General features: G+C 42.2%; 1 protein-coding gene across 8 annotated transcripts in view; it reads left to right on the top strand.

Moving 5' to 3' along the window:
• The window catches only part of CUX1 (cut like homeobox 1), a 265,277-nt gene that overhangs the window by 155,509 nt on the left and 94,304 nt on the right, over positions 1-15,464 (top strand). For all 8 annotated transcript variants that reach the window (XM_080982751.1, XM_080982750.1, XM_080982749.1 and 5 more), the window contains exons 9-12: positions 9,765-9,813; positions 11,027-11,131; positions 12,173-12,361; positions 14,337-14,395. In XM_080982751.1, coding sequence (XP_080838877.1) covers positions 9,765-9,813; positions 11,027-11,131; positions 12,173-12,361; positions 14,337-14,395 — 402 coding nt within the window. The remainder of the gene's footprint in view (positions 1-9,764; positions 9,814-11,026; positions 11,132-12,172; positions 12,362-14,336; positions 14,396-15,464) is intronic.

The following is a 15,464-nucleotide window of genomic DNA, read 5'->3' as shown; positions in this document are numbered from 1 at the left end:
CCCTTACGATGTCATCTAGTGGCCTATGATATCATTCTAAGTCCTCAATATCAATCTCTTGGCCACCATTAGGGCACGGAAAATCCATTTCCATTGTCCCGTTGATAATTTCCATACTGCAGATACATAGTTCAATAAAATATTCTCAGCTGAAAGCTTTAACTTTTTCTGCACAGTCATAGTTACAGAGTCCAGCACTTTCTCCCAAAATTTGTTAAGAACACCGTACAACCATGTGTTTCAGAGAGACGTTGTCCTTGCCACATCTCCGACACCGAGCTATCGCAGCTAACCCATTTTTCCACAACTGTAACTCCAGACTCTGCCATGTGCACCTATCAGCATAGGTCATGAAGGCTCCAGAAATACTGCAAGTTTTCTCCAGAAATAAGCCTGAGTGTTGCCTCTGATGACACTCATAACATTAACGTGTTAACAATTGCATTAGAGGAGAGAACTGTACACCTACCATCCATAATGGTAGAAAGAGTCTTGCATGTTTAAAATGTGATAGAGGGAGATGTTAGCTGCAGAGAGTCAGACTGGATACAAAACAGGCAGAGGTGTTAATGGCACTCAGCAAAGGATTTACACTCAAGCAGTGTTTAAAGTGTTTGCCTTGAGCCCTTTTGAATTGCATGCACAACTTGACTTTAAAGTGATACCACAGAAATACATTTACACTTTTTAACAATCAGTGGACGGGCTCGCGTTCTTCAGCCAAAAAGTTTTCCCGTTTTCCCTGTGGTATTGGAGAGGAAATATCAGCAGGGCAGAGAAATCTGAACAAAAGGCAAAAAGTTTATCGGGAGGAGAAAGATTTCCCAAAGCTCAACTAAGCCCCATTGGGGTGAGGGACATTTTCTGTAAAGAGAGTTGGCAGGAACTGAGCCCTGCTTCCTGTCCCTGGGAGCAGCTGCTTCCCAGTTGGGTCATGGGTTTCTTCCTGACCCAATGAGAACAGGAATCCATAGTAAGAAAACCCCCTTCTTTTTCTACTAAATAAAGCCAGTGTCAAGCAGACAGTCTTCCACTGAGGGTCAAAACAGATGTGACACAGCAGAACTGTGATCAGCTCTCCCAGTGTTTTTCTAAAACTTTTTTTTTTAAGCTGCTGGTGGGGAAAGAGAGGTGGTCTGATTTTGATTGGAGCAATGACGTGGTGGGGGGTGAGGGGTACTTAATATTTTTCTGCTACTCAGTTTCTCCAGCTGAGATCACACACAGCTGTTACTTGCCTCACAGGGTGGGGAGAGATTTGGTATATTTTGTCTTCTCCACTGAAGCCAACTTTAGTATTGAAAGTGGGGGTGCAATTTAAAGTAGGGACAAGGGAAGCGTTAAAGCACCCGAACCTTTGATCTGATCAGAGTCTGAACTGGGGGATCATACATTGGGACTAGATAATAGGAAGCTTGAATTTCATAGGTCTCTACAGTTCTCTCTCTCTCTCTCTCTCTCTCTAATAGGAAGCTTGAATTTCATAGGTCTCTACAGTTCTCTCTCTCTCTCTCTCTCTCTCTCTCTCTCTCACACACACACACACACACACACAGACACACACACACAGTGTCTGACTTTGCCCCACTGCATGCTGGTTTGGCAGCATCCTTTACCTCAGCCTCACCACATATTCTAATACGGAAATGAAAATCAAAGCCACCCGCGCAGAGTGGGATAATGTATACACCTGTGAAGGGCTAGAACATCTGGCCCCTGCTTCATAACACTTCACAAGTGACAAGAGATGGCTCACCTGGCCAGTTTGTGACTAAGCCCCATAATAGGAGGTTGTTGACACGGAGGTTAATACGGCACCTGGCATCTCAATGCTTACTCTTTCAGACTTGCCTCTTATGGCAAAAGCAGAAGGAAACTGCAGCTGCACTGTAAACTGTGTCTGCATGCTGGTACATCCGTGCCTAAGTACAGCATCAATAGAATCACATTGTTCTCTGGGGCGAAGTAAGCGCTCTTTTTTATTGCTGGAATGGAGCTTGGAGATAACAGAGACTTCGTATTATGGCATCACAATTTGGCCCAATTACTTTTGAGCATTAAAGGTGCTATTATTAAGGGTTTTCTTTAGCACATGCTTGCAGAGCCCTGGAGATGGATATAAGGGATACCTTTTCTGGCTCTAGAAGCGTCTTAGGGGTCCCAATCCTGCCATCAAATTAGCACAAGGGTATCCTTGCTCCTTACAAGTGAGCCATATAATAGTAAACGGTGCTTGGAGGACACACCCGGCTGACCTCCCTTGATTTTGTTGCAAATAGAAGGCGCTATTTTGGTGGTGCTTCTTAGATTCTTTGCAGCCTAGTGGAATACTTTAGTTTTCAGGAAGCACATCTGGAAAAATGAGGGCCCTTCTAGATCAGATCAAAAGTCCATCTAGCCCAACTTCCTCCTTCCATCAGTGACCACCAAGTGTCATCAATTCAGATCAAATAGACTGTGTTTGCACACAACACCTAAGCTTAGCTCTCTAAGTGACATTTTGCAAGCCATTGGCAGCATACTTTCAAATCTTAAATTGCAACCTTATAGGCAATATTTATTACTGGGTCGTCGCCCCCCCCCCCCCCAAGAGGGTACAAAAGCCATCCATTACATTGTGACTGTGCGGGATTTACTCCCCTGCCGAGTGCTGAAGTGTCCAGCAGGTGCAGCAGAGTTTGACTTAAGCAATGTCACAGTCCCTAACCAGAATATTCTATAGAACTTCTCGCTGCAACATTCAGCCAAGGGCAGCCTCACTGTTGGTGCCAAATGCTCGTTCAACTTACAGATGTCTCTGTTTTCTGCGAATGCTAGCAAGGAAGCAAATCTCTGTGTTTTCCTCTTTTAGTGGGATGCAACCTTTTCCTTTACAGAGCTCTGTGCGCTGCAGGTGAATCATGGGCGAGGCTTAAGGAAGGGCTTCCAAAGAGTGACCAGTTCGCAGGTTAACAGGCATTAGATCAGCAGCTTTTAAATTTTGCATGAAAGGTCTCTGTTTATTACAAGAACGAGGTATGTTATTTCAGCAGGTTTATGGCGAATCATAAAAATAGTAAAGATTCCTCTGGCAGGCCTGATGCTGCTAGGGGCTGGAGCAGACATAATGGAGCTGCAGTTAAGAGAGCAGGGGCTGGACACAATATTTCATGCCTTCTCCCCACACTCCCTCCCTGGCTCCAGTTGCCTGCTGAGGGGTCTCCCTTCATATGAGCTGCCAAAAAGTCAGTTCCCCATGGTTCTCCTTTAAAGACCCATGAATTGATTGTAGCAGCATCTTTTGCGGACTAGAACCCACTTCGTTGCATGAAGGTAACGCTCACTGCATCTGAAGAAGGGGCCTCCAGTCCAAGTAAGCCTATGCCATGTCAGTCTCCTTGAAATGAATGCAGTCCATATATGGACAGAAGGAATCTCCCTGGATATAACAGTTTTCACACACAGGGCAGACTAAAGATAATAGTTTGAATTCCTCACTTGAAGCTTTATAAATTTATATATTGTACCATGACGAATGGAAATCATTAATTATGTAGCTGTTGACTAGGGGATTATTATTATAACTGAAATGTAACTAACGTTACTTAAGACTATGGAACACAGTGATATAAGATCGGAAATGCACCCAAACCGTCATGCGGGGAGCCACTTTAACTAAAATGTATTAATTGGAAGTTGATTGGCACTTTGATAATTGTATAATTTGGGAATTAATCAATATTGTTATAATTTGGCTATTATTGGGAGTATATTGGAATATATATATATATATATGTAGAGAGAGAGAGAGAGAGAGAGAAGAATGCAGTTTTCATTGCCTGCTTCAGGGGACTTCCTAGATTCAAAAATCCTTTCATTCCATCAGCAATAGTAATACAATGTTTAATCGATTAGGGAATAGTCTACTTTTTAAAACATTGAACAACTAAAAAATATCACCTTGAATAACTGGGTAATATACTTTTAAAAAGCAAATATTATTTGTAATTCAAGTATTTACAAAAATTATAGGTGGTAAGCACCATCTGTAAAGAGGGCTTACCCCCTTCTCTCTCACACACAAACGATGGTATCTCTTCTAAAACAGTGTCTGCTAAATCTCACATGTAAAACAAGGTAAATAAGAGTTTTGTTTCAGAACTATTGTTTGCTCATAGGAAACTAAAACTCATCCTATTAATTGACTCTTTAATTGAGTGGTCATCCTAGTTAGCATAACCTAGGTCCTTTGGCCTAAACCTGCCTGAGTTTAATGTAACTCATTTTAAGCTCATTTTAAGCTGTCCAATGTAACTCATTTTAAGCTGAAGTTTGGACTGCCCTCTATATGAGAAGAAATTCTGAATCTTCTTACTTGGTTTAGAACTGATTCATTTGTTACATGATCAAAGGCTTCTGACATGTATATGGCAGGCACCAAATGAATTGCGAAACACAGGGCTTAATTCTCTGAGCCATAATTTGGAGGTGGTTGTTGTTGGTTATTGTGATTCTTTGCCTGCTGAAAATGAGAGCCTTGAACAACAGCTTTTGATCATTCTTTAGGTCACATTCTTGAATATCACCTGTATTTTTTGCTGCCGTCTACGTGCTGTTTTATTGAACATGGAAAATTAACACACTGCTGGGCTGCCCAAGGCCAAACTGAGGGTCATTCTCTCTATATATTTTTCCTGACTCACTCTGTGTTGAAAGTAAGGAGAAGGGGATTTGCTGTTTGTGGACCCAGCAGCACTAAAACAGCAGTGTCAGGAGTGGAGAAGAGAACCTACTGAAAATGAAGTTGTAGATTTTAGTGAAAATCAGCTCTCATTTTTGTTGCCTTGTTGCATTCTAAAATATAATGGGGGCCTGAGAGGAGGAATACTGGATCACAGCTTGCCAGTTTGCTTTTCATCTTGGCAGGAGTGGTTTTCAATTTATTTGCTTTTGTCACCCCGTGAGAATTGAGTGTACCCAACTATACACTTCAGTAGTGGTGGACAAGATAATTTTTAGTGAAACCTGTCCATGTCCTTCCTTCTCTGGGATATTTTGACAGCCAATTCTGTAGAGCAAGGTTGGCCAGCATTTGTTCTCAAGGGCCATTCAGTTCTCCAGATAGTGATCCAAAGGTCAGAAGTGTGGTTTGGTTGTTGCATGATCAGGTCTTGCATTAAATCTGGTGCCACCTGGCAGTGAGGGCTTCACGATTATGGAAGACTGTGTGCTGGAGCAAAAGAGGGCATATTGCATACAAAATCCCAAGGTAGTGTAACATGAAAGTGTGACTTTCCTCTCACACACCACTTCAAGGTGGCATTCCACAGTTTGGGGGTTTGCATTATTCCTCTGGACTGTCAGTTGGTTTCCCATTTCTGCTGGAGTGTATAAAGCCATTCAAGGGATGGATGGATGGATGGATAGATAGATAGATTGATTCTCTACTATTTTATGTAAGGTTGACCCTGTCACAAAGGGCGTTGCACATAGGTTACCTACAGTAATTGTTTTCACCTGTTACCACCTTGTCCAAGTTGACAACATTTTATGACAATGAGTATTCAGAATGCAAATGAATGAAAGTGAACTGCAAGTGCCAAGCAAAATATGTAAACATGTGCATTCCCATTTTTACGCACTGTATCTGTCTGAATAAGGTGTACAGTGGTACCTCAGGTTACAGACGCTTCAAGTTACAGACTCCGCTAACCCAGAAATAGTACCTTGGGTTAAGAACTTTGTTTCAGGATGAGAACAGAAATCGCGCAGCGGCAGCAGCGGGAGGCCCATTAGCTAAAGTGGTACCTCAGGTTAAGAACAGTTTCAGGTTAAGAACGGACCTCCAGAACAAATTAAGTTCTTAACCTTAGGTACCACAGTATTCTTTTCAGGTATCTTTAAAAACATGATTGACCTGGTTTTCCCTTTGCAACGGTGCCAAGAGGCAAAATGTTTACATGTTGGACAGTGTCCATCCATTTTGTTGTCTTAATATTCGTGGGAAGAAAGAACTTGACTTAGTGTGGGACTTTATCATTACGATTTCTTGAACAGTAGCTTCTTAAACCACAATTGAACATAATCCTAATGCACCGCTCCTGTAAAGTCTCTCGAACACCAAAAATTGTAGTTACCCAATTCCTTCATTCTAAAGAAATGCCACCCCTTCTAAACACACACAAAAATACACTCATTCTCTCTTTCCCCCTCTCTGCACGCACACTCTTCACAGAGTGTACAAGAGAATATCCCCACCCCCTTTGTTAAGGTCCTAAGTTTATGGTTTACTTTGTAACGTAGCTGGCTCTTGAAGGACACAGTTGCACAGAATTTTTGGAGCAGCCTAATAGCTTCCTGTCTGTTCCTTAATTATTTAAGGTTTATTGAAGGTTTTCCACAAAGGTCCAGCAGATAAATCTGTACCTGTTGGACATAAAAAGTTTCTCTCTCCAGTTTAACTCTTCCACCAGCCCCCATTAATAGCAAAGGAGAGAAAGTCAAATTGAAACAAGAGAAATGAACTCTCCTTCACCTAAAAGATCTGCTATGGATCAGATTAACAATTTTGAGAAGCTATGCAGTTGGACATCAGAGATGCTCATATGAACCATAATTTGTTCACCAGAGCTCATAATAATCTTAAAAAATGATTGGGTGTAAATTATTGTTATTATTAATATTAACAAAACAACCCCCCCCCCCCAGATTTGCTCAAGCAGAAAAATGTTTTAACATTATCAACATAACAAAACAGATTGTTTCATTAGCATAGCTGCTATTATAAAACACTGGAATTAACTTTTAAAAGCGTAGTATTATTACTTTTAGCAAGGTTAGGTAAAATGCAAAGCATTCATAGAACTCGCTGTAGTCTCTGGCTTTTATCCTGGAATGGCAGGGTCAACCTCTATATACATTTTTATTTATTGGATGTAAACCAGAAACAAAGCAAAGTAACAGTAGCTATTAAAATGTGAGACTTTTTAGAAGGAGTTTTGCAAAATGGCTCATTCTCTAAGCATCACCATCCTTGTGATTCATTGAATATTTAAACTGGATCAAATAATTGATTGTCTTATGTGCCAACCCTTCATTTAAGAGCTTGCTTGTGCCCTCTGGGATTTTCTCCCTGTCTCTTTAAGATTCCTCTGCTCTATCAGAAACTGCCACTGAACCTCTGTTGCAAAATCAGCTTGCTGCGCTGCTGGCAGGGCTGGCCTGCCCATGAGGTGGCAGGCTCCAGACAGTGGGCAGGTGTGGCAGATCTGCTTCCTGCACTTGTAAGCCACTTCCTCCTCTGCTGTGAGCCCCACCCACCCTGTTCTTGGGCGGCAGTGGGCAAGCAGTCACAGGCAGGAGTGCGGGGGGGGCATTTTCCGCAAAATCTCCTGGGCAGCCCTAGCTGCTGGTCTGAGAAAGGAACATCTTGCGCCTCCTTGGGAGACCGGAACTAGATATTGCACCCCAATCGTCTCTATCCCTTCCACTATTTTCTTTGCCATTGTTAAGTCAGGGATTCAATGCCGTTCTTTTATTTAAGTGAATTGTACAGTTCCCCAATATCCATAGCAGGTAGGGTTTTTTTATTATTTGCAAGAGGTTGTAATAAAAAATTTAGCAGCGCATTTTAACGAGCCCTTGTGGCTTCATATTAACAGTTACTCAGTGCAATAAAAAGAAGAAAACAGCAACGGGGAAAATGTTGCTTTTTTCCCCCTTGCCAAAAAACGTTACCCTGTCCAGCTAATAAAACAGAAACGTTTGCCTCCGCAGTAAATTTCAAATATATATTCTCTGTGGGTTTTTGGTCTTCCCGCATGTGAAAAAAGGAAGGTACAACAAGCCTTTCACGCCTAGGAAGTGCCACAAGCAGAACTGGCAGGTGACCAACATGTTGCATATGTTAAGTGAACTCTTTGTATGTAGGCTGGCAGTAAGTTCTGGACAGAGAAGATTTTGTCTAATAGAACTCCTTGGCTCAAGGTGTGTGATGGCTGGTAGTTTAGATTATGTTAGAATAGGATTAAGAAGATCTCTGCAGATCGGACCAAAATTCTGTCTAGTCCAGCATCCTCTTTCCACCAGCACCTAAGCTTATGCCTTCAAGATGCCCACAAGCTGAAGGCAATAGCCCACTCCTGCTATTGTTCCCTAGAAAATGGTACCCCGACTCATGTTGTTTTTGTTGTTGTTGTTGATGATGGCCTCTAAACATGGAGAGACCATTTCACCATCATGACTAATAGCTATTGATAGACCTATATTCTTCCCCATGTATTTATCACTAAATTGTCTTGCATAGCATCTCAGCCCACGGCCATCACTACATCACAGTGAATTCTGCATTACACACATTCACCAAGTAACTGGCAGTCGATGGTTACTAGACATGATCCCTAAATGGAACATCCGTGTTCAGAGCCAGCGTACCTCTGAATACTTGGCTGCCGGGAGCAAATAGTAATGGATGGCAATTACCTTTTATTCACTTTTGTGGAAGTGGGAATTCTGGGCCAGTTCTGTCTGGGTAGTCTTTTTTAAAGTTCTTCTGGAAGTGCGTGTTCGCAGAAGACTTCAGTAGTGCTTTTGCTGTGTTCAGTACTGGAAATGAAACAAGGTCCAGAGATGGTTCAGATGGTTGCTTTTCTGTAGGCTCAGCACCTTTTGAAAAGCTGTTACCATGCACCAATAAATTAGAGGTTTGTTGTTGGTTTAAATGCTTTAATTAAAATATTTATCACCTGCCTGAGTTCTTGAGATAGAAGCTGCAAGCCCAACACAAAGTTTATAGCGTGAAAAGTCATTCCTCCCCTCAATTCCTCATCGAATTTCTGAGCAACTTTAAATAGGATTAGGATGTCTTTGCACTGCAGTTTACTCTAGGACCTACCATTTAAAAAGGTGCTGTAGAATTAGCAGAGATATACATTTCCATGAACTATGTAGCCACAGAGAAACCCTTCCCACAACCACGAAGAAATGTGAAATTTTGAATGCATGTGTGCACACACAACCTGTACAAACATTTATATATTTGATTGACTATGGCTATCTATACCAAATTTGGGAATATTAAGTCAGTCACATAGAAGAGATGGAATCAAGAAGATACTTACGCTGTTATGGACACCAGACTTTTATGGATTCACATTAAGAGTATATTAAGGGTGTTGCACGTTATTGATGTAGCCCCCTCGTCCACTTTTTTGGGGCAAGGGGATAACATAACCAGCCATGCCACAGTATATAAATTAGCACATAATCAAGAGTCACTCTTGCAGTTTTGAAGAGGCAACAAGAATGCATTCTCCCCCATAGACTCACATTTGAAAGAGTAGTTTCTGAATGGGAGTTCCCAGTGTACTGTTTTATGTTCAAGTCTGTTTGGCCCATCTGATCACATGGCAGCAACTTGAAAATCCTTACTTACCATCCATGGTGTTACCATGCTACAAGGAACCAGCATGTCAAAATCCATGTTCTACATTGAGACGGGGTTTATTAAGGGTCTGAAACTGGAGAAAGTTTTATCTGTCAATATTCCATTGAAAACTGTGATGAGTTAGGATGATCAGGGGTATGGAGTGACTACCCTAAAAATCAGTTTGAAATCAGTGTGTTTGTACTTAACCCTGCTGTGTTACAAATCTATTGCAGAGATGTAGCATACTGTGTGGGGGGGAAAGAAAAAAATCAAACACTGGAGTGCAAAGCTACCCACAGCTGACCGGTAATTTGACTTGATCATTGATTAATGTATCCTATTTCTTGTTTTCTTCCAGGTCTGATGAAATTGAGATTATCATGACAGACCTTGAAAGAGCAAATCAGGTAAGGTTTTTTTTTAAGCCAGTATTGTTGGTTGGATTGTAAAGACAGCCTTGAAGTGTCATGCTTATCAGAGTTGTAGCACTGCAACTCCCATCAGCCTCAGCCTGCATGACCAAGGGCTAGGGATGATGGGAATTGTAGTCCTACAACATCTGGAGAACCCTCACCCATTCCACTTTGCTATTTTGTCTGATGCAGAGCCTAGCAAGCAGAGTTTCACTTGCCTTGCACACATTTTGGTGAACATTCTGTTGTCTTAGCCAAACCTATGACACAACACTAATGTGAGGATAAAATGTGCCACCGTGGTTTCCTTGGAGGAAAAAGAGAAATGCATTTGGCAGTTTGAGACTTCGCTTTTAATACAGTAATCCTTTTGCTACCAAATGGCACAAGTTCCTTAGAGGAGGGGCAGGATAAAAATATAATGCGGGATTTAATTTCGTGTGTGTTTTTGTTCTTAATAACTATTGCTTCATTGTTCGTATTGTATTTTAATTGTAGCATCTGTTTTATGAGCTGCCTATTGGACATTTGTTATGGAGCACCTATATAACTACAGTTATGCTGGATGATCAATATTTTCATTGACTAAAACAGGAATAGCCCTCCAAACCTTTCCCTAGCTTGCAAGCTTCACCCTGTCTGTGTGGGCAGGAGAGAGAAATAGCGATGGAGAAAAGAGGCTTGACAAAAAAACATTGTGCTTGTTTCAGGCAAAGCAGGCTGAGGATCTCTTAATTCAGCATTTACTCGTGAGAATTATTCCCATGAGGAATCTTGCAGCACAGCCTGCTTTGGCTGGGAGTATAGAAGGCAATTGAATCAAAGGGTTCCATTTCCACTTGCATTCATCCAGCCTGGGAAATTCAGTGGGCCGCAGCATTTGTGTCAGCAGGGGATTCCTTGCTCCTAGCGTTAAATTGCTGTCATAATCGCTCAATTATTTCTTCCTTGTACTGTTTAAAATAAAAATCCATCACATTCTGAGGCTCTCCCTCCCCCCATCGTTTATTAGGTTGAGTGTTTAGGAAAATCAATTATACTCAGTCGGGCATGAATTGATGAATGTTCGTGCAATAATTGCCAGTTGTTAAATCAAATGTACATTCTCTTCCCCCCTACACCCTGTGGGGCCCCCTCCCCAAAAAATATTTTTTACAAAAAAATATATATACAGTATATATATATATACCCTTTTCATTTCTTTCAGAGAGCAGAGGTAGCTCAAAGAGAAGCCGAATCCCTGAGGGAGCAGCTCTCGTCCGCTAACAAATCTCTCCAGCTAGCTACCCAGATCCAGAAAGCACCCGATGTGGTAAGAGGCAGTATATGTACACTGGGTTTTGCCCTTTCCTGAAACACCTCCAGCTCAGCTTCTTGCACTTTGCTGCCAGGCAGAGCTGAGGTTTTCAGCTGCTGCCAGAATTGCGTTTCTTGGGAATCGCCTTTCCCTTGCGATGCCTTCAAGTACAGCTGCTTGCTGTGCCGGGTTTGGAGCAGGGACATTGATGGGAGGATGGGGGGGGGGGGCTTAGCAACCTTGCCTTTTTCATAGGGGAGCTGTAAGGTAGGGATTGCTTATTTGGAGCTTTGCTTTATCTAGCCTGTAGATTTCAAAGCGGGAATAAACCAGGGACTGTGCCTGAACCAGGGACTGAAGACCCTGAAGTTATTTTAGTGCAACGTCTATCAGAATTATTTGCATGGTCGCAACGTGCTAGTTGGTGTGCACAGAGGCGGCATGTTGCTTGTCTAGTCAGCTCTTCACTTTATGTAGTTGTGAAAATTCATGCAAAAGCTGAATCTGCATGGTTGTATTTATTTATTTTTGAAAAGTAAGTTCCTAGATCATGCCAATCTGAAACTTTGGGCAGATTCATACAGGTGAAGGTGGTCCTTAAGGTATCTTGGTCCCAGGATGTTTGGAGCTTTAAAAATTATTGCCAGCTCTTAAATCAAGCCCAGAAACAAATAGATAGGCAACAGAAATGGAAATATATTTCATTTTCCCAAGTTCTGGTCAGTGATTTTAGATCAGGAGAAGTTTTCAGACTTGCTTCAAGGGCAGCCCCATGTAGAGAACATTACAGTAATCTGATCTATTAAGTTGGAAATATTTTTGTCACCCCTTTCAACAGACATGTTTTCATACCTTTCAGAAGCAGCCAAAGTTAAATGAGGGGGATAGGCTTTTCTGGGTTGCCTGTCTCTGATACCTGCCCTTTAATCTCTTGCCTCTGGCATCATTTCTGGATGAACTACAGATGTTTTTAGACCTGCTGTTTTGCCAGGGTGTGATTTCTCTCTATTTCTCTACCCCTTTCTCACTTCAAAACACACACCCCTTGTCTTTTAGGAGCAGGCCATCGAGGTGCTGACAAGATCCAGCTTGGAAGTAGAACTGGCTGCAAAGGAGCGTGAAATCGCTCAGCTGGTAGAAGATGTGCAGAGACTCCAAGGCAGCCTCACCAAGCTCCGGGAAAACTCCACCAGCCAGATCTCTCAGCTTGAGCAGCAGCTGACCGCCAAGAACAGCACACTCAAAGTAAGGTCCCCCGGGGCTCTGCTCCATCGTTCTTTTGGGATGGGACCAGAGGCACAGACAAGTTGCATCAGAGTCTAAAAGCCCTGGTGGATCAGCCCAAAGGCCTATCTAATCTGACCTCCTATTTCCCAAGGTGGCCAATCAGATGCCTGTGGGAAGACAGTAGCCCTCTCCCACTTCTGGTACACAGATACATGGCACTTCTGATCCTATAGGTAGTATGTGGGCATCATGACCAGTGGTCAATGTATGCCTGTGGTGCTGTTGTAAGGGGCATTCTTTTTCCCCAGTGCAAGCTCCTTCCAGCCCTGCAATGTTTTGTTTTTAACTTTTAAACATCCTCCAACACAAATGACAATTTCTCAGTGGACTTGCCACAGTGATTCAAAATGTTCTAAATTCAGATCCATTCTGTTGTAAAGTCTTGCAGAAGCAAGAGAAAGCAACATTTGGCACAAGAAGGAGCAAGCCTTTGTTTCTATTTCGTTTATATTCTGCCTCTCCTCCAGTGAGCTCAAGGCAGTGCACACAGTTCTTGGTTCTCCCTCTTCCCATTATATCCTCACAACAACCCCATTGACATAGGATAGGTTGAGAGATAACGAGTGGCCAAAGTCACCCAGGAGGCTTCATGGCTTAGTAGGGATTTGAATCTTTATGTCCCCCAGTCCTTGTCCACAAATGTTAAGCACTACACCACACCGGTTCATATGGATTCCATTCTCTCCCCTGTCCAGGAATTTGGGTGCTGCCCACAGGTTCGAATTCTGAGCATCCCTGCTTTGCTCAGCAAACAAGTGTTGCCAGCTCTCAGGGTGCTCACTCTGGCCTCCTTGTCTCACCATCGCTGATCGGGAAGCAAAGCAAAAGTTATGGGTGGTGGTGTGCATTACGAAGCCCGTCTTTATGATTTGAAACTGGCCCTGTTATGATAATTGTGGTTGTTGCTTCTGAAAATGTCTGCAAACAAAACACATGCTGCACCCCTGAGCTGTGGGTCCTGCCAGAGAGAACTGTCTTACAATGACTCAAACCACTGATCTTTCTCACCCAGTGTTGCCAACCCCGTCTGGTAGTGGCACTGGATTGCAGGGGAGGAAGGGAGAGACTGAGCCTTTCCTGTCTGTGTATCTTTGGTTGTGCACTGTTAACGTGGCTGTCCTGGTTCAGTAGCAAGAATCAGAACTGGTACATTTATCTTGGGGGAAGGGGTTAAGAAGAAAGGGATGCAGCTTTCTGTTTTGAATGCAGGCCATCTGAAAATATTATGTAATCATTTAATGAAGGCCTTAAGGGTAGGACCTGGAAGAGGAACCGTTTTTGCTTCTTGGCTGCTTTTTCTTGTTCATTCTTTGTACCCAGTGAGTAGGTTAATAAACTTAGATTGGCTTCTTGATAAGATGCCTTTTCCTGAGCTACTGCATGGGAGTCTCCCCCCACCAACTCCACTCCTGTTAGTGCATCATTTTGCAAGCTCCCAGAGGGTGTATTTTTAGACCTTGCGTGACATTAGAAACATGCCTTTTATTTTGTCTGAAAATGAACCAAGTCGATAGTTGGAGCCAGATATTAGTTCCTCCAGATTGTCTCACAGCTTGAACCTTTTGTTCTGTTTTGCATTTTGCTGGGATCTTCCAGACAATTGCTATGCTAATTTCTTCCCACAACTGTTGCAATGAGATGGGGGGCACTTGGTGCCTAAATGGCCTGATCACATCAGACTGTAGGTATCTCCTCTTTCTGCCTTGGTGGGCATCATTTTTGCTGGCTCAAGAGGAAGGTCATTCCTCTCATAGGGATAACACATCCCACAGGTGATGGCAGGCAGGGTCCCAAACAGTCTTCTGCCTCCTCTTCAGAGAATGGGGCCATCCCACCCACCAATCTGATCCTGTCTGTCATTTTTGTTGGGTCTGACTTGTCAGGTTGAAGAATTTTAATCTAATTAAAATAATGCTGCACTTTTTCTTTTAAGCAACTGGAAGAAAAATTGAAGGTGCAAGCTGACTATGACGAGGTTAAGAAAGAATTAAAGTAAGTATATATATATAGTTGAAATAGCAATACGTTTTTTTCTGGGTGGAAAAAATACAATGATTTCAAACTAAGAACCAACTCACTAAAACCGAGAGAAGAATAAATCTGATGCATGTTGGTTGTGGACATGTCTGTGGCTTCAAACATGTTGCTTCACTACCACCCAAAAAATCTAGGAGCTGTGAGTGCCCTGAACTTTGTCCAAGGTCTTTAATTCCTTTGTGGATTAATGGTTTTCATAAGAGAAATCCTATTGAATCAGACCAAAGATATAGTTAGTTCAGCATCCTGTTTACTGCAATTCATGCACAGAAATTTAAATAAATGCAGCTTTCCCCACACCTTTATATCTTTTCCAGGAAATCATTTACCTCCTCAAAAGCTTGTAAGTCAAGAAGCTTAGTGAGCCTCCTTGAAGCTTATCCACCTACCCAAGAACATGTCAATCTCTTTCCAGTCTAGTCCACTGTCCCATTTTCTCATCATTCTGTGATTGTTTTTTAAAGGCCTACAGAAATTCACATTTTAAAAGTATTTTTGCTCACAAAATATGCTTATTACTGTCCTTTTTGAAATGACTCTGGAGCACTTAAAGTGCCAAAACCAAAGAATAACTACCTTCCAATTGTGTGTTAGTTTGGGAAGTTTGCTTAAGCACTGCAGAGACTACCACGTTTCCCAGAGGCGTGTCTCATTTGTACTGGAAACTTCTAGTACGGGCTTCTAGTGTTACAGCTCCAGCCTTCTGGAATTAGTAACCAGCTGAAATTAGGCAGGCGCCCAGCACCTTCTAAAGGCATTTTTGTGTAAGAACTCCTTCCCTGGGGTGTGACCCATTCATTTACAGATTGTTATTTATAGCTGTAGAAATTGTTTTGTTGTTTTTAGGGTTTGTAAGAATGCTTTTATTGTTTGTAGGACTTGTATTTTATCTCATTTTTGCCTTCTTGTACAACGTTTCAAAGGCTTCGGGCAGTAAATCAGTTCATATGCAAACTAAATGGAGAGTTTTTTTCTGCAGTGGGCAGTTTTGAAAACCATTGGCCTAACTGCAGAGTTTTGACTT

This window comes from Podarcis pityusensis (assembly GCF_964106645.2).
Source record: "Podarcis pityusensis genome assembly, chromosome: 15".
NCBI classification, from domain to species: domain Eukaryota; kingdom Metazoa; phylum Chordata; class Lepidosauria; order Squamata; family Lacertidae; genus Podarcis; species Podarcis pityusensis.
Note: the sequence above shows the minus strand (reverse complement) of the source record. Positions and strands in the feature narration are given on the sequence as shown.